We start from the raw sequence: 19,273 nt of genomic DNA, 5'->3' as shown, positions 1-19,273 counted from the left end.
AAAAAGATTAAAAATATTAATAAATAATGGTTTTCACAACATCCTAACTATATAGTCAAATCTACACCTTGAAGAGAATTTGAAAAGTACAGTTGTCAAAAACTAAACAAACAAACAAATACATAAAAGCACATGAAAAACCAAAATGTGGTATCAGCAAGTACACACATGCACATATAACTTATTCTCTGTTTTGAAACCCAATACAAGGCAGAGGCATATATTCTAAGTCAATAGCCAAAAAACATAACTATATTATAAATTACATATTAAACTGACACAAATAATCTGATATATTACTGTATAATTAAGGTGTTCTAAAGTGAGGTATAAATCTATGTTTATGGGGTTGAAATTAATTAGATATATGATGTGAATAAAGGAATAATTAAGGTAGATATAACTTGTTTTATGTATTAAATAATGGTTAAACTACTACTTGCCTGACCAGGTGGTGGCACAGTGGATAAAGTGTCGGACTGGGATGCGGAAGGACCCAGGTTCGAGACCCAGAGGTTGCCAGCTTGAGCGAGGGCTCACCTGGTGTGAGCAAAAAGCTCACCAACTTGGACCTAAGGTCGCGAGCAGGGGGTTGTTCAGTCTGCTGAAGGCCCGCGATCAAGCACATATGAGAAAGCAATCAATGAACAATTAAGGTGTTGCAACGAAAAACTGATGATTGATGCTTCTCAGCTCTTTCTGTTCCTGTCTGTCTGTCCCTATCTATCCCTCTCTCTGACTCTCCCTCTGTCTCTGAAATAAATAAATAATAATAATAATAATAAACTACTACTTGAAAATTCACTGATTTTAGATGGAATTAGCTAAGAAGGAAAGCCATTGATTATGTCACTCAAGCCAGGTAACTATTAGATTTTGCTAAACAATTTCACGTTTGAAAACTGATTCAAGCCTAAATAGGTGTAAGTTCCAAAGAAACCTTTGTATTTACCAACAAAACATATCTGTATCAACATCAGTGTTTATCCCGTGGAAAGCGCTGCAGAAAGGAAACCACTCCTGGGACCGTGACATCCCGCAAACCCAGAGCTGCCACAGCAGCTTAGAAACAGACTCTTTGTTTAATTGCCCTGATCGTCATGGGAAACATGGAATTTGGCGACTTCTAAGAACTGTCCAGCCCTAGAATGCAGTGAGTGTGATGCTTCTGTGTACAGTCAGCATGGTCCCTGTCTAAGGCGCCAGAGGGACAATGACAGAGCTTGATGCAACCTGGGACCTGGGCTCTAGCCTATTAGTGTAGGACTCTAGGAGGTTACTTAGGCTCTCAGCAAAGCATCTTTTAACACAAAGATGAACCAGATTTGATCCTTACTTAACAACAGCTTGCAGTCTGGAAAGAGGTTCTAACATGGTAACGAAAGAGCATGATTCAGTATGGTACATGCTGTTATTGTTTATGCCAAGGGCCATATGCTATTTTCTTTAAATGTCACAACAATCTTATTCTCCTCATGTTACAGACAAAGAAACAAGCCCAGGGAGGTTCAATACCTTATTGCGGTTGTAGTAGGGACCAGGATTTACTGATGTGGTTCCCAGATGTAATGTCTGGCAAGTCTCTATGCTGCTGATGAAAATACCCTTGGAGTATTAAAACAGGAGCTGGCTTTTGAATGATGAATAGGATTTTATGAAGGAGAAGTGGACAGAGGGGTGTATTATTTATAGGGAATAGTATACACAGAGGCAAAGAGAATTTTTTAAATTCAAGGGCCCTGAATGGCCCTGACGAGTAAGTTGGGGTAAATTACAAAGGACTTGAAAGACATACTAAGGCTTGAACTCTCTCCCCTTCACCTTGATCAGCCATGGAAGTGTTTTCAACAGGAGAGTCACATGTTCAGATTTGTATTTCAAATTCCCAGTGATGGTGGTGAGGCTGATGGGGGACTTGGGAGGGTGGAGGCTGGATGAGCTGGAAGGGGTCTAAGCTATGGCTTGACAGAGAGGAGACAACGGGAAAAACCAGCAGATGGAAAAATGGGAGGAGCCAAGGATTACATGAGGTTTCTAGACTGAACGGATAAGTGAATAATGAACATTGCCAAATAAGGGTGTGTGGGAGGAGAGGGCACCAGAGGGAGATGAAAATGCCTGTTACATATTGAATGGGCTCATTTTGGGCAAAGCCACCCTGACAGATAAAATAAGAGCGTGGAAGGGACCTGATCAAGGTTTAAAATCATGTCTGAAATTCTAACCCAATAGCAATGACTCCTGCATTTACTGAATTAAATATATGAGGTTAACTTTACTGTAGATATAAATACAATATATGTCCTCTTGCACACGTATATCAGAGTACGTAGGATAGATTTTTTCCTGCTTTCTTAAGATATAATTGTAATATAACACTGTATAAGTTTCCAGTGTCCCGTATAATGATGTGATACATGTATATATTGTGAAATGATCACCACAAGAGGTTCAGCTCTCACTCTCATCACCTCACATGGTTATGGTTATCATTTTGTGGTGTGGATAGACTTTTTAAAATATGTATATATGAAGCATATACCTATGAAATTGATATACTATGTGGAGAAGAGAAACTATTTAAGGATGAAAACTGAGGCTTAGATATTTGAGCCTTAGGGAAACATTGAACATTGGGGGAAATTCCCTTGGAAATTCAGTCTAAGGCAGGATTTCAGCCTCTCTCCTATCAAAAAAAAAAAAATCTGACAAAATCTGATAAAGTACTGTTCTAGTTTTTTTTTTTTACTCAACAGTTTATTGTCCTTCCCAGGACACAGAAGGAACTCAGAAATGACATACTCACAAAAAGATGTTAATTGCACCCAACAGGATGTGCACATTGCTTGTTTTGCAATCCATTACTTCACTAAGTCTGCTCCACCCTGCTGTGAACCCCAGTAACACTTCCAGCTCTCGGGCTGGGTGGCTTCCCTCTCTCTCCCTCTCTCTCCCTCTCTCTCTCTCTCTCTCTCTCTCTCTCTCTCTCTCTCTCACACACACACACACACACACACACACACACACACACATCTTGATTATGAGATTTGGAAAATACCTCACATACAAATAGACACATCCCTATTTTCTGACACATGTTGAATTTATTTTAATAGCCCTTAACTCAAATGAATGTCTTGGTACTTCCACCAAAGATGCAACATTTTTAACCTCTGGCTCATTCAGTAGCAGATTTACTTATGACTAGATTTATAGCGCATTTTTGATGTTGACTGCTTTTATTCATTTCCTACCAAGATCCTGGGAGAAAGGAATAAAAGGGCGGGGGGGGGGGGGATTTTTACCAAATGAACATAGGAAGAGTTTCAGCTGGAGTCGTGAGAATGTGCTGCTTTGAGTTATTTCCATCTCGGGTGTGTGACTCACCCCGGCGTGTCCTTGACCCCGCTGTGTCAGTGGTATGTACCGGCTGAGAGACTAGGGCTTTAGGCTCAGTGCGGTTTTCTGATTCATGGACGCCATGTTTCCTTTCAAGATTTTATTCTTCATCATTTTAGTGCTTTTCCCAATTTAATGATTTAACAGAAAACATCAACAGCAGAATTCTTAATAGCATTATCTTTGGTTCCTCTGAGTTTGTTGTAATGCTGGCTGGCAGTTTTGAGGTCAGAACACAACTCTGTTTTTTTCCACTTTGAATAGATTACTTTTCTCTCGTGAAAAATTTGAAATATGTTAACTCTGTCCACCTTTCCTGTTAATAATAATTCATCTGAAGGATTCCTCTATTTTGTCACATTGTTGTGCTACATAACATTGTAATGAAAATAAATGGGCAGTTCTGAAATTTTATTGTTTATTCTGTTAATTTCTTCTTATTAAAATAATGAATGAGTCATCCGTGATACGATTTTGAATACCAGATTAATTTTTGAAGGGACAGTTGTGAAACCATGGGGACTTTGTTGTCTGAATTACTTCCTTTCCTCCCTTTTGGAGATAATTTGAAGAGGGGGGCCACAATTCAGGAACTTTGTAAGCAAGTGGGAGGGGATAAAACAGCAGGTGAACGGACCCAGCTTTGACTCCCCCCCCCCCCACCTGCAGCTCTCTGGCGATTACCCTAAGCCCAACGACCTACATAAAATTGCGTGAACATCTTCCATGTCTCTTTGCTGGCACTGTCTGAGCCCTCCCTGACCTCCTGGACCTTCACACACAGACTCACACCCCCAGTGTCCGCCTTGCCTGTCACATCCCTGCCTGAGTGCTCACCTGTCCACTTGTGTGAGACGGCCCTGAGCGTGCACTCAGTGACTCCTTGGATTCCTCCCTGTCCTGTGTGTGTGCACACCTGACTCTCAGAGGTGACTGCTCCTAAGGAACATGCTTGTCCCCTGGCATCACGGTCCTCTCTCGTTTTAACTGAAGCCCCCTTCCTGGCCTTCCCTGCTCTTCCCGGCCCATGCCGGGCCGGCCCAGTTTGGTGGCTGCCCAGGCTCCCACAAGGTACCTCCTCCACTGGAGGCAGACAGGGCGCTCTGGACAACTATCTAGCAATCATCACAGAGGTGATAACAGGATGATTTACGGCTTTTAAAAAATCTTTTAGAGCTACATATGGAAATGTTTCTGCAAAAATAATATTTGCTTCAAAATAATTATTGGGAGAAGATATAGAGACAATATTTAAATTTAAAAGATTAGTCGTGAGTTGATAATTGTGATAAAATTAGACATTGGGTATATGAAAATCATGATATTATTTTTTCTATTTTATATCCATTTACGTTAACACACAAAATGATTAAAATATAAACCCACCCTTACTCACACATCAGTTTTGTTTGGCTTAAATAATCCATGCTGATCCCCTACTCTCACCAGACGTCCGAGTTTGAACTGGAATCAGCATTAATCTTTTAATGTTTTAGAGCAGGGGTCCCCAAACTACGGCCCACGGGCCACATGCGGCCCCCTGAGGCCATTTACCCGGCCCCCCGCTGCACTTCTGGAAGGGGCACCTCTTTCATTGGTGGTCAGTGAGAGGAGCATAGTTCCCATTGAAATACTGGTCAGTTTGTTGATTTAAATTTACTTGTTCTTTATTTTAAATATTGTATTTGTTCTCTTTTTGTTTTTTTACTTTAAAATAAGATATGTGCAATGTGCATAGGGATTTGTTCATAGTTTTTTTTATAGTCTGGCCCTCCAATGGTCTGAGGGACAGTGAACTGGCCCCCTGTCTAAAAAGTTTGGGGACCCCTGTTTTAGAGCATTTAGGAACCTGAGAAATTATCTCCAGCAAACTCTTCATGTTACAGGTGAGGTAGTTCATTTCCTTTGCCAAACAGCATACTACTAATTAGTAGCTGAAGGAGGCCTAGTAATCATGTCTCCTAATTTCCTAATCCAGACTTACCAAAAATGCTCAAAGGAGGGCAGCTAGTTTTGTTAGCAGCGGAAAAATGGCACCAGTTGTTACCCTCAGTTCTTGAGTTCTGGCTAAGAGAAGAGCCAAGGCTCAAATTATAAGAGAAAGTGTATTCAGAAAGTCAATAGAATATTCATCAGCTTTCTGGATGTATTGTTGCAGGGTCGTGGTCTCCACTGATTGGTGGGCACCATGGGATCATTAGTCATTGCAGCTGGTCCTGACGTCAGCCATCAGCTGTCAGTCAGCCATTGCTGCGCCCTGCCTGATTTGCAGCTTCTCTGGTCCTGGATCTGAAACTCAGCTGAGGCATAGATGTTGTCTGGGGTGGGGGTGGGAGTGGGGGTGGGGGAGTTAGCGCTTAAGGGAGTGGTCATGCAAGGGCTTGTAGTTTGGCCAGTTGCTGGGCAGCTGGGGCTCTTGGCCCTGGAGACCCTCTGCACCTGGCCCATCGTTCTGCTCTGCTCATGCCGAGCTGCCACTGCAGTTTCAACCCACAGGGTGTTCCCGCCCCATCGTGTGGAAACACTTTTCCTCTAGTGGGCCATTGCTTCATTTGTCTTAGGCAAAGTAATGTTCCGATGCAAGATACAGTGTGATTTATTTCTGTCTCTTATCACTTGATTGTATGACCGTTTTAGTTCTCAGTGTTTATCATCCCAATACTTGCAGATAAATGTTCCAAAAGCTGGTATTTCAGACAGCCTTCTGTAAAGGAGGGAGTCACTTGGTAAAGGTGCTTACCCACTCCTGGCACATTTCTGTGTAAATTTACAAATGGAGGTGAAATTTCACATCTTTCTCTTTCATAACCACTTGTGGCATGAGTCTGTCTCCTCTTCTAATAAGGGTGTCCTGTGGTGAGGTGAATTCCTAAACAATGTCCACCTTGTCTGCTTAGCCCCAAGAGACTAGGTTAAGTCTGGAGAAACAAAGTCTGATTGTTGCTTTGAGGCAGTTTCCCAAGGTATGGTTCAATCTTGGACCGAACAAATTGGAACAGAATCAGTCATGGAATTCAGACTGAAATGAACCTTCCTGTCCATATGCCCTTCTCTTCTTGATTAATCCATGGACAGGGCACCTGGGAGGAAAAAAAATACATGGGACAATTATCCAGAGATCAGGCTTTTAATTAGATTACATATCTCTGGGTTTCTTTCTGTTTCAGATGGGTGAGTCAAATGATGACATCGACCAAATGTTCAGCAATTTGCTGGGAGAGATGGACCTTTTGACTCAGGTAAACCACCCTTTTTTAACTTTTAAATTAGAAAAAAATAGGATTTCAGAATTTGATTTTATTATTAAAAGAGAGTATCTTTTTTCTTCTTCTTCTTTTTCCAATTGAGAAGAGGTGAGATAGACAGATTCCCACATGTGCCTTAACCGGGACCCACCCGGCAAGCCCCATCTGGGCCCAGTGTTCTGCCCACCCAGGGCCATGCTCGCAACTATTTTTAGCACCTGAGGCAGAGGCTCATTGGAGCAGTTCTCAGTGCCTAGGGCCAATTCACTCAAACCAATCGAACCATGGCTGCAGGAGAGGAAGAGAGAGAGAAGGGGGAGAGGGAGAGGTGGAGAATCAGATGGTTGCATACCCTGTGTGCCTTAAGAATCGGACCCAGGACATCCACACACCAGACCAACACTCTACCACTGAGCCAACCAGCCAGAGCCAAGAGTATCTTTTTTAAAATACTGCAGGTTGACGGTATTTTATATTGCTGATATAACTGTGACAGTGTTGGGGAAAAAATAAAGCTTTTTCCTGAATGCAGCTGAGTTCAGTTGATTGAGTACATTGGTCACAGATGCGTTCTGTGGCAGCAGTTCCTGCTCATCATGGCCAAACATTTAGCCAGTCAAGGAATTTCTCCATATGAATCCCTCCCACGAAGAATTTGCCCTGCACTTACCTTTATAGAATGACTAGCTAAGAAAATTACACAATCTTTAGTAAATATTCTTGACAAATTTTTGAGGAAATGCTACATTTTAAAAGATTAATAAAGGGAGTTGCTGTGCCTCCTTACACTGTAAGAACTTCATCCCCTCTAAGTAGCATGAAAGCCACTTAGCCGTTGGCTCCAGGGCCTAAGAAAGCCCAGACTAACTGAGAGGTTGGCCACTGTCAGGCAGACTGGAGCCCAGAGGCTGCTGACCCGAGAACCACTGGCCCAGAATACAGAGTCCCATGAGCTAGTGTCTCTTATATGTTCTCACAGATTCAGAGCATGGTTAGCCCATCACTCCCTGCATGAAACAGTGAAGTAAAAATAACCCAATATTCCTAAATAAGGTGGGGATCTTAAATTTCTCTACATAGTATATGAAGAGTAATGTATGGAGGTTTCTTTTTTCTTTCTTTCTTTCTTTTATTTTTCGAAAGTTAGAAGCAGGGAGGCAGACAGACAGACTCCCACAAGCACCCGACCGGAATCCACCCGGCACACCCACCAGGGAGCGATGCTCTGCCCATCTGGGACATTGCTCTGCTGTGGTCAGAGCCATTCTATTTTCTGTGGCAGAGGCCATGGAGCCATCCTCAGTGCCCGGGGCCAACTTTGCTCCAATGGAGCCTTGGCTGCAGGAGAGGAAGAGAGAGACAGAGAGGAAGGAGCGGAAGAGGGGTGGAGAAGCAGATGGACATTTCTCCTGTGTGCTCTGACCGGGAATCGAACCCGAGACTTCCACACTGCTGAGCCAACTGGCCAGGGCCAAGAGTAGTGTATGTTTTTTGAGAATGCTGTATGGTATATATGTCACAAATGAATCATTACAGGAAAATTTTTCTGTTGTTTATAAAGAGTAACTATCATCATTCCCAGATGACCTGTTTTGTTTCAAGATCTACTTTCTAATGATTTTTAAGTTGTAATCTTATGTAGGGGGAGAAAAAAATCACGTAACATTTTCAAATAGGTACTCTATTTTTAAAGAACATATTTAGAGAGAAAATGTGTAAACAATAAATGACTTTTGACCTAATGATTAAATATGCTGCAAAAATGTTAGTATCATGATTGACATAGGGGCGGGAATCTGTTTCCACAGAGTTTAGGAGTGGACACTCTTCCTCCTTCAGACCCTAAACCTCCCAGAGCTGAATTCAACTACAGTGTGGGTTTTAAGGATTTAAATGGTAAGCAAAGTAATTTTTTTCCTTAAGTAATTTGAAATCATAAGGACTAAAATCTGTGTGAAACTACAATTTGAAAACAAAATTTAAGGAACCTGGACATCATGATAAGTCTAATTTTTACAGTTGTGGATTTCAGATTGCATTTTTTGTGTGTCTGCATTGATGCATTGAATTGAGAAGGTAAGAAGACAGTTTTGCCTGTAATGAATGAGAATGCTATCCTGCATTTGCATACAGTCTCAAAACTATCTTATTTTTTTCAAAAGAGTAAAGGGAATTTCTTATTTCTAAGCCTTTAGAGTAATAAGGTACAGTAGTATAAGAAAATACTAATAAGCAAATGTTTCTTCAAGGATAATGTTGAGCCTGACCAGATGGTAGTGCAGTGGATAGGGCATCAGACTAGGACATAGAGGACCCAGGTTTGAAGCCCAAGGTCACTGGCTTGAAGACCAAGGTCACTGGCTTGAGCAAGGGGTCACTCACTCTGCTGTAGCCTCCTGCCGTCAAGGCACATATGAGAAAGCAATCAATGAACAACTAAGGAGCCACAATGAAAACTTGATGCTTCTCATCTCTCTCCATTCCTGTCTGTCCCTATGTGTCCCTCTCTCTGACTCTCTCTCTCTCTCTGTCAAAAAAAAAATGTTGAACTATTTGTTTCATAATGATTGATAATATAGAAATGGATGCTTCCAAATATATTTTTTTATTTCTATATTTGATATATAATATGATATATTTTCTCTGTTTGACAGTTTTAATTCTCCCTGAAATCCTCATGTTATGTTATTAACAAAAATCTTTGTTCTTACTTAGTGCAGAGACAATCTTTAGTGCATGTACTATTCAAATTACAATGAATCTTGAAGTAATTGCCTCCAAGAGAATGAGAATTTATTCCAAGTCTTAAAAGACTTTCTAAAGACTGGCAGCACCTACCAAAATAATGAAAAGCAAAATAATAGAGAAATCCAGTTACATAAAGTCAGAGTTCCAAGTTTTATTTTTGACATTCACTGGGTTTCTTTCTGATATTTTCAGTTATTTTTTGATAAATGCTAATGCTTGTATTTTAATAAATTATAATATAGCTCTTCCAATTTTCTTTTTTTACCATTCTCTTTTTTACTATTTTCTATATAAATTTATTATTCCTGTCTGTCATTTCCATCATAACATTGACTGAAAGAAGGTAAACTGAATCACTTTTGCATGGGTAACAGTCATGAAGTTTCAGAAGAGCAATACAATTTTCTAAAATTATAACATTAATAGATAGCATATAATGCAATGGAGATTTGTCCCTTTACATTCACATATGTATCCTTTTCTGTTTTTGAGCAATGGAGATTTGTCCCTTTACATTCACATATGAGCAATGGAGATTTGTCCCTTTACATTCACATATGTATCCTTTTCTGTTTTTTTAGAAGAACATTTTACTCTCCCTGCAAATTTCAGTTATATAGTACAGTGTTATCAGCTGTGGTCACCATTTGATCCTCAGACCTTATTCATCCTATAACTGAAAGTTGTACCCTTTTAACAGCCTCTCCCTTTCTCCTCACCCCTCACCTCTACCCTCAACCCCTGACAACCAGTACTCAAATATTACTCTTTATTTTAATTATTATTATTTTTTAGAGAGAGAGTGAGACAGGAAGGGGGGAGGAGAGAGATGAGAAGCATCAACTTGTAGTTGCTTCATTTGAGTTATTTATTGATTACTTCTTATATGTGCCTTGAGGTGGGGAGGGTGTCTCATGCTGAGCCAGTGACCCCTTGCTCAAGCCAACAACCTTTGGGCTCAAGTCAGCAACCTTTGTGCTCTAGCCAGTAACCTTTGGGTTCTAACCAGAGACCTTGGGATTATGTAGATGATCCCAACTCTGCGTTCAAGTTGAGGAGCCTATGCTCTAGCTGGCAACCTCAGGGTTTCCAACCAGGGCCCTCAGCATCCTGGGCCAATTCTCAGTCTACTGCACCCGGTCAAATGTTACTCTTAAAATGACCGTCTATCAGTTTTTCCAAGCACAAATCTTTGTTCTAATTATTAACGTGATTTTCCCTATCAGAATCCTTAAATGCACTGGAAGACCAAGATTTAGATGCGCTCATGGCAGATCTGGTAGCAGATATAAGTGAGGCTGAACAGAGGACAATCCAGGCACAGAAAGAGTCTTCTCAGAATCAGCATCATTCAGCACCTCTGGAAGCATCAGATTTCAGTGGCGCAGCCTCTCTGGGTCATGGAACAAATGTCGCTGCAACTAATTTGAGCCAATATGATGAGGATTTACCACTTCCACAAACAGACCCCATGTTAGACCTTCCTCTGCCGCCACCGCCTCCCGAACCTCTCTCTCGGGTAAGTGCCTGGGTCCAGAGCAGGCAGAACCCTTGACCTCTGCGACCAATCACCTTTGACTATTTTCAAGTGAGGGTTACAGTCATACATTTGTACTCGGAAAGCCCTGAGATACTAAGACACGAGGGTACTGAGATGTTCATTGCAAAGGCAGAGCCCTCCAAAAGTATATATGATGCATCAGTGTCTAGAAAGAACATGGAGGTCATAATGGGAATTATTATGGGTTGACTTCTCCATTTGTTGAACTGCATGATATGACCCTCGTAACCCTGAAATCTCCTACAATGCCTTTTGAATGAACAAATATTAAATCATATTCTCTCTCTATTATATTTATTTGTAGAATTTATTGTAGAAAAGCTATTTAAAAGTTAATGATCCACATAGAGACTTATTTTTTCAGTTTTATTGAACTATAACTGACATAATAGTCTGTAAGTGTACACATCATGTTGTGAAATGATCACCACAATAAAGTTAGTCAACACCCCCATCACCTCCCATAGTTACCTTTTTTGTGTATGTAACACAGTATTTTTTGCTATAGTCACCATGCTGTGCATTAGGTGCCCAAACTTATTTACCTTATATCTGGAAGTTTGTACCCTCTGACCAACATCTCACTATTTCCCTCACCCCCCGTGCCCTAGCAGCCATCCCTGTACTCTCTGTTTCTAATTGTTCAGCTGTTTTAGATTCCACATACAAGTGAAATCATACAGTATTTGTCTTTCCTGCCTGATGTAGCTCAGTGTAATGCCTTCAAGGTTCATCTATACTGTCATAAATGACAGGATTTTCTTCTTTCTTATGGCTGAATAATATTCTATTGTGCTTATATATACAGCTTTTTATAAATATATACCTGCTTTCTTTATGCACTCATCCATTAAAGAACACTTAGGTTGTTTCCAAGTTTTGGCTATTGTAACTAATGCTGCAATGAGCATGGGAGTGCCAATCTCTTCAAAACAGTGATATTATTTCTTTTGGATAAACACCAGAAGTGAAATTGGTGGGTCATCTGGTAGAGCTATTTTTAATTTTTTGAAGAACCTCCATCCTGGTTTCCACAGTGGCTGCATTAACTTACATTCCAACCAACAGTGCACAAGTGTCCCTTTGCTCCACATCCTCACCAACACTTTTCGCTAGTTCTTTTTATAATAGCCATCCTAACAGGCATTCTCTTACTATATAGGGTTCGTGAAGATGCCAGGGAGGCCATGATTCCCTAAAAGTATATACAAAGTTGAATGCATATGTGAAGCTTTTTGGACTTCATCTTTTTCAACATATTCTCAAAAGGGGTTTGTGGCTCAATAAATAAATAAATAAATAAGAGCCACTAGTGCAGCGGTTCTCAACCTGTGGGTCACGACCCTGGCAGGGGTCGAACGACCAAAACACAGGGGTCGCCTAAAGCCAAAGGTTGAGAACCGCTGCACTAGTGGAAAAAGATATATATCTACTTTCAAGCAATTAGAATGTAACCAGAGCAGCTCATTTCTTCATCATTATAAATACAAGTAGGAGAGCATCAATAATCCTATTCTCAGAATATGAACTTGCAACAGTCAAAGGGTTAGGGACTCATAACATATTTAATTCTGTCTGCTCATGTGTGGTTGTCAGTGTTTTTTGATGAATTACAAGTTTAAGTTTGAACCTAAGTCTTAACTTTGGGGTAATCGAGGACTCCTTTAGGAATCTAATGAAAACTAGAAATTTTAGAAAGTACATATTGATCCAAAAGAATGCATATAATTTCAACTTGCAAAACTGAAACTCTGTACCTACTATAAATGATAACTCCCGATTCCCGTTCCTGAAGCCCTTGGCAATTACTAGCCTACCTTCTAACTCTATGAAAGTAACTGCTCTAAGCACCTCATATGGAAAGAGTTTTGGAGATGAATGGTGCTAATGATTGCACAACAATGAATTATTTAATGCCACTGAAATGCACACTTAAAATGGCTAAAATGGTGTGTGTGTGTGTGTGTAAATAAAATTTCTGAAAGTGCTGAAATCCCTTGAACTCCACCTATAGATTCCTCAGTTGGACCCCAGCTTTGAGCCAGGCAGAAATTTTTGTGAACCAAATGTGTCAAGTTCTGTTAGCATTATTATTTCATCTTTTCAGTCAATATTCCTTGATATAAAGGGTGACCGCCTTCTATGTTTCTGGGCTGGAAGTTGCTGTCATAATCACTTAATTCTGAAAATCGGTCATGCAAAATTTGGTGCCTATCACACAGCCTTTCATAACATAGTAAGCAAGACACTAGCGATGGCACAGGTATCTACTCGCTGCTGCTCTTGAGTGGACTGTGTTGACTGTCCTGCCATTTTCCAGGAGGAAGAAGAAGCCCAGGTGAAGGCTGATAAAATTAAGCTGGCGCTGGAAAAGCTGAAAGAGGCCAAGGTCAAGAAGGTAAATCTGAATCATTTTTGCATGGGGCAGTTATATTGATGACATTTTATTATACTTAATTATTTATTTTATTTTTGAACAATTTATCCTTTTCATTGTATTTATTGGGGTGACACTGGTTAACAAAATTATATGGATTTTAGGTGTACAATTCCAGAACACATCATCTTTACACTGTATTATGTGGTCACCACCGCAAGTCAGGTCTCTCTCCACCACCACTGATCCCCTCTACCCTCCTCCACCTCCCTCACACCCACTCCCATCAAGTATCACACTGTTGTCTGTGTCCATGGGTTCTTTCTACTTTTTTCTTTTTTGCTCAATCCCTTCACCCCCCCCCCACCCAAGAACTGTCGTCAGCCTGCTCTTTATCTATGAACCTGTTTCTATTTTGCTTGTTAGTTTATTTTGTTTATTGCAATCCACATATACATGAAATCATCATATAGTATTTGTCTTCCTCTAACTGGCATATTTCACTTAGCATAATACCGTTTAGGGCCATCCATACTGTCGAAAAAGGTAAGAGTTCCTTCTTCTTCTGGCTGTAAGTACTCCCTTGTGTGAATGCACCACAGCTTTCTTATCCACTCGTCTGCTGATGGCACTGGGGCTAGTTCCAGATCTTGCCTATTGCAGACAACACTGCAGTGAACATAGGGGTAAATATATTCTTTCAAATTAGTGTTTCTGGTTTTTTTGAATAGATTTCTAAAAGTGGAATCGCTGGGTCATTATACTTAAATTTCAAGTGGTGTTTTCCAAATAATTGTAATTTTTTAAAACTTTAAGGACAAAGATAAATTTAGATAATCTTTCTATGACATCAGTTAGCTCATTTGTGATAGATAAATAGGAGACTTATCTTAATATAAATGTGGAAGTTTTCAAGTCTCTAGACCCAGGGCACCCTCACCCCCAGGAAGCCCTCTCTGGTTCTGCTCAGCCACTCGCTACCAGTAGGTGGCGCCACCTTCCGGGCCCACCACCTTCCGGGCCTGCCTTACTCAGGTTCCGCTTCTGTTGGCCTTGCCTCCATCTCAGCATTTCAGTGATTGCTTTTGTGCATTTTTCATGTTCCCTGAAGCAGCCTCTAGCCTCGCTGCCTGCCCTGGATGCCTGAGATACCTCCCCATGTGCCAAATAATGATTTGCCAGTGCTCTGGTTTCAGAGCTGCCCAGGTTTGAGAAACCTGTCCCTAACCTACTTTCCAATAAGCCTACAATTGTATTGTGCATTTTTGTAAAGCTTGGGTTTTTCAAAAGTACGTACATTGTATCATAATAGAAACACCTCTATTTAACTTTAGTAGAAGCATATACCTAATTTAAGTTAATAATAGCTAATTAAGAGAAAGATAAAAGAGTCTTTGTCTTATTTCAACTTCTGAAGCATATGGCATCCCTGAGACTCACTAAGAGCTTTTCACATGCAGTTGGGTGAATTGGTGCTTTTCATGTCGGGCGTTAGACTTTACGTTCATGGTCTTTTAAGTAAAGGTGTTTAATATATGTTGATTGATAGTCAATAAATGTTCCATGACTGTCCCTGGATCCAGTCTTTCAAAGTTCATCTATGAGTCTTCTCTCATCAACCTGCTTCTATTCATTCCAAACATGCATGAACTTACCATTATTCTTACCTGTTCTCTACCTGTGGTTAAAATTCCATGATCAACTGAAAATCTGCATCCTCGGCTGCCTGGCCCTCCCTCCCCTCGGACTCATTCTGTGACCGGAGGTTCCATCCAGCTCCCCTGGGCTCCCCCCCAGCCTGGGCCCTCAGTGTGGCTGGAGCTTCCCCAGTCCAGTCACTCTTCCACTCACCCAGGAGACTGTGTCTCCCTCGTCCTCTTTTAAAACCAATACCTCCTTCCTCATCCACGTTCTCCCACCTGGTGGCACTACTGCCCATTGCACTTCCCTGCCTGCCTGCACGAACCTGTAACATAGAGTCCATGGTCTTTCCTGTGACTCTGGTGAACTGTCCTGTTGCTGCAATCAGCCTCTCCTTGTGTGCTCCCATCCCCACCCTATCTTCTGTCCCCCTGCTCCAAGGCCTCCAGTGGCCCCATCGCACATAGTGAAGAAGGAGAAGAGGTCAGTGCCCCTGACTAAATAGTCAGGTATTGCATGTTTAAAAATTCTTGTTTTTGGCACACCAGTTGAAAATGGCAGCTGTAATGGATTAGAAAAGGGAAGCTTTTTCATTCTTAAATCATTTTACCTTCTATCACATGGTGTGAATATGAAATGTACTTAGTTTGTTAAGTCACGTAACTGTGATTTAGCGGTGTTGTGTGTTAGTGTAGACACTTCAGCTTGCAAATGAGGTGGAAGCTGTGAAAAATAATAAATGTCATTCTTCTTGCTAAAAGTCACCAGCCTTCTCTTCATTCTTTTTTCTCTAAGTTTTATTATTGTGGACATTCATAACTACATGTGGATGAAACTTAGTTTGCAGTTTCTGCCAAAAAAAAACCTTTCGTCATCAAATTATGTTGTTTATTTTTTCTGTATATATAAAAGTGAAAGAAAACACCAACATGTTTTATTTTCTCAAGTAAGAATGAAATGTAGTCAGGCCCTGGCCGGTTGGCTCAGCAGTAGAGCGTCAGCCTGGCGTGCGGAGGACCCGGGTTCGATTCCCGGCCAGGGCACATAGGAGAAGCGCCCATTTGCTTCTCCACCCCCACCCCCTCCTTCCTCTCTGTCTCTCTCTTCCCCTCCCGCAGCCAAGGCTCCATTGGAGCAAAGATGGCCCGGGCGCTGGGGATGGCTCCTTGGCCTCTGCCCCAGGGGTTAGAGTGGCTCTGGTCGCCGCAGAGCGACGCCCCCTGGTGGGCAGAGCATCACCCCTGGTGGGCATGCCGGGTGGATCCCCGTCAGGCGCATGCGGGAGTCTGTCTGACTGTCTCTCCCCGTTTCCAGCTTCAGAAAAATACAAAAAAAAAAAAAAGAATGAAATGTGGTCAAACATCATTTTTCTATCGGGAAGATGGTGGCTTCTCAGCCCTCACATTGGCAGAATTTCCTAGGACGTGCAGCTACTTCATTGCAGCAATTTTTAAGTGGTGTGCCACAAAAAATTTTAAACCATGCAATCCCTAACTGTTTAGTCAGGGCACTAACCTCTTTCCCCTTCAATTGTCAATTTAAAAAAAGAAAATCACAACAGCCAAAACAATAGCTATTGGGCATGAATGAATCAAAATTATACCGAGTTTTTCATCAGATTGGCAAAATACTGTATATATTTTTGTTGTGCTGCAACCACACCAAAAATTAATTTAAGAAAATTAATTTTAGTTAATTAGTTTATGTGTGCTATGAGATAAAAAGTTGAAAATCGCTGCTTTATACCAATAATTCTCAGCAGAGAGCAGCAGGTATGCCTTCCACGAAAATAAATCCTCGTAAAGAACACTGATTTAGGAATATCTGGTTTTCCATGCAGCCCTCCAGGCCTCACTTCTCACGTCCGGTGAATGTGTCTTTGACACTGGACCCATGATTTTAAATCCATCAAAAAACAAACGTGGAAAAAAAGCAGCTATCCAACTAGAGATTTCTGGGCTACAGGTTTTCAAGGGGAATAAAGTGTTCTCAGGCAAGCCTGCATTTGCATGGTCCCAGGAATGGGAAATGCACTTTTACTGCCTGATCTCTACATTTTGACTCTTGGGAAGAGAGGGCACCGTTACATGAAGCTTCACCTTGTGATCTTTACTGTGGCTAACCCAGACTTCTGTCACCACCCACGCCTTCGGTTGCTATTAGTAACTCTGCATAACAGTCCACAGGAACTGCCCCTCCACTCTGTGAACAACATACTGTTCTGACGATCAGACTAGGTGGAGCAGTCTCCCAGCTGCTCAGAATTAACCCAGACTTGTGGAGAGGAAGATATGTTACCAATTGTTGGGCCTCTCTCTCCATTCCATATAATCACTTTTCAAATAATGTTAAGTTTCATTTGTGAAGTACCGTGACCCACCCTAGGCAAACAGAACAGGCAGAACTTGTCCTGAGCTATATTTCACACTTCTCTTTTCAAGTTAGGATGGAGATGTAAGCAAGTAAGAGATGGCTGTGGTTGATGATGTTTCCAGGTTTTCTCTACCACCTTTGTGTGGGAGTATTGGGGCACAACCGCAGGCTGCAGGTGCGCGCCGTGCCGTGACTATCTGGAAGGAGAGAGTAGCCTCTCCTTCCCCCTCCGCACTCGAAGATAGACCCTAACCTGATTGACCAGCTAGACTAATTCCCACTTAATTAGGTAGGATCAGTGTAGTAAGCACATTTCCACTGCTCCTTCTGAAGACTGAATATATACCACTATTATAACCTGTAGCACTCATAGATAACAAACTACTCTAATTAAAAAATATGCTACAAATACACACGTGTCAAAGAAAACCCAGACCCTAGCTGCATTCCTTCATGAATTAATTTTGTTGTATTGCATCAGAATTATAGTCTCTCTTGAGGATGAAAAATGTTAATAACTTTTACAGGTTGTGTGGGAAAAGCCATCAAAATTTTATGTCTGTATTGGAGTTGAATAAATGCTGCTCCCACAAAACCCTCCTGATTTGGAGTGAAATAACTACCAACTTGGCTACCAATTCAGTGCAGTAGAATTTTTACAGACAGAATGAAAAGTCAATTAGATCAGTGGTCCCCAACCCCTGGGCTGCAGACTGGTACCGTGGGCCATTTGGTACCAGTCCACAGAGAAAGAATAAATAACTTACATTATTTCCGTTTTATTTATATTTAAGTCTGAACGATGTTTTATTTTTAAAAAATGACCAGATTCCCTCTGTTACATCCGTCTAAGACTCACTCTTGACGCTTGTCTCAGTCACATGATACATTTATCCGTCCCACCCTAAAGGCCGGTCCATGAAAATATTTTCTGACATTAAACCTGTCCATGGCCAAAAAAAGGTTGGGGACCACTGAGTTAGATCACTGATCTGCCTATAAGCCGCCATCGCTTATTTCTCAGTCCGCCTTATTTCACCTCTAATCTCTACCGTGTTCTGCTGTGATACACAACCTGGCTCTCAGGAAGACTCCCTGTTGCTGTGCACTGCCTGCCTGCAAAGAATTGTAGGCTAGATTGACCAGGCGGTGGCGCAGTGGATAGAGTGTCAGACTGAGACGCGGGAACCCAGGTTCAAAACTCCAAGGTCGCCAGCTTGAGCATGGACTCACTAGCATGAGCACAGGGTCGCTGGCTTGAGCATGAGATCATAGACCTGACCCCATGGTCTCTGGCTTGAACAAGGGATCACTTGGTCTGCTGTAGCTCCTTGGTCAAGGCACATATAAGAAAGCAATCAGTGAACAACTAAGGTGCCACAACGAAGAATTGATGCTTCTCATCTCTCTTCCCTTCCTGTCTGTCTGTCCCTATCTGTCCCTCTCTGTCTCTGTCAAAAAAAATAATAATAATAATAATAATAATAATTGTATTCTAACCAACAAAGTCTTACTAGTGTCTTAGAACTCTTGGATAGCAATGAAAAGGGACCCCACTCCAGCTAAGCAAAAGAGAAGAATAGATTACAAAGATACAAGTGTGGCTTGTAATCAAGAAATGCTTCTAGGCTCTGGGTGAACCTGAATAAGTAACAGATAGATACAAGGAAAACAGGAAGTCAGTGCTTCTTTGGTTCTGTTTGTCTTCTGCCTCCCTCACCTAGTTTCTGACAGCTAGGCAAGGACTTTGTTTATTGTATATTTTTCTGTTTTTGTGAACTGATTTCTCCACCTTTATATTTCCAGCACCTTAAATAAGTGTTCAGAGTGTGACTTCATGTTGAGTTTGTTCGTGGGACACATTCTTACTTAAATTAGCAAAAGCAATAGCAACTTTGAAACCCCAAATTTTGGTGGCCTTCTTCAGTT

At 41.3% G+C, this 19,273-nt stretch overlaps 1 protein-coding gene across 2 annotated transcripts in view; it reads left to right on the top strand.

Annotated features, from left to right (window-relative positions):
- The window catches only part of APBB1IP (amyloid beta precursor protein binding family B member 1 interacting protein), a 108,639-nt gene that overhangs the window by 53,456 nt on the left and 35,910 nt on the right, over window positions 1–19,273 (top strand). For both annotated transcript variants that reach the window (XM_066385537.1, XM_066385536.1), the window contains exons 3-6: window positions 6,567–6,638; window positions 8,453–8,540; window positions 10,619–10,911; window positions 13,274–13,351. In XM_066385537.1, the coding sequence (XP_066241634.1) occupies window positions 6,567–6,638; window positions 8,453–8,540; window positions 10,619–10,911; window positions 13,274–13,351 (531 nt within the window). The remainder of the gene's footprint in view (window positions 1–6,566; window positions 6,639–8,452; window positions 8,541–10,618; window positions 10,912–13,273; window positions 13,352–19,273) is intronic.

This window comes from Saccopteryx leptura, chromosome 5 (genome assembly GCF_036850995.1).
Source record: "Saccopteryx leptura isolate mSacLep1 chromosome 5, mSacLep1_pri_phased_curated, whole genome shotgun sequence".
Taxonomy (NCBI): Eukaryota; Metazoa; Chordata; class Mammalia; order Chiroptera; family Emballonuridae; genus Saccopteryx; species Saccopteryx leptura.
Note: the sequence above shows the minus strand (reverse complement) of the source record. Positions and strands in the feature narration are given on the sequence as shown.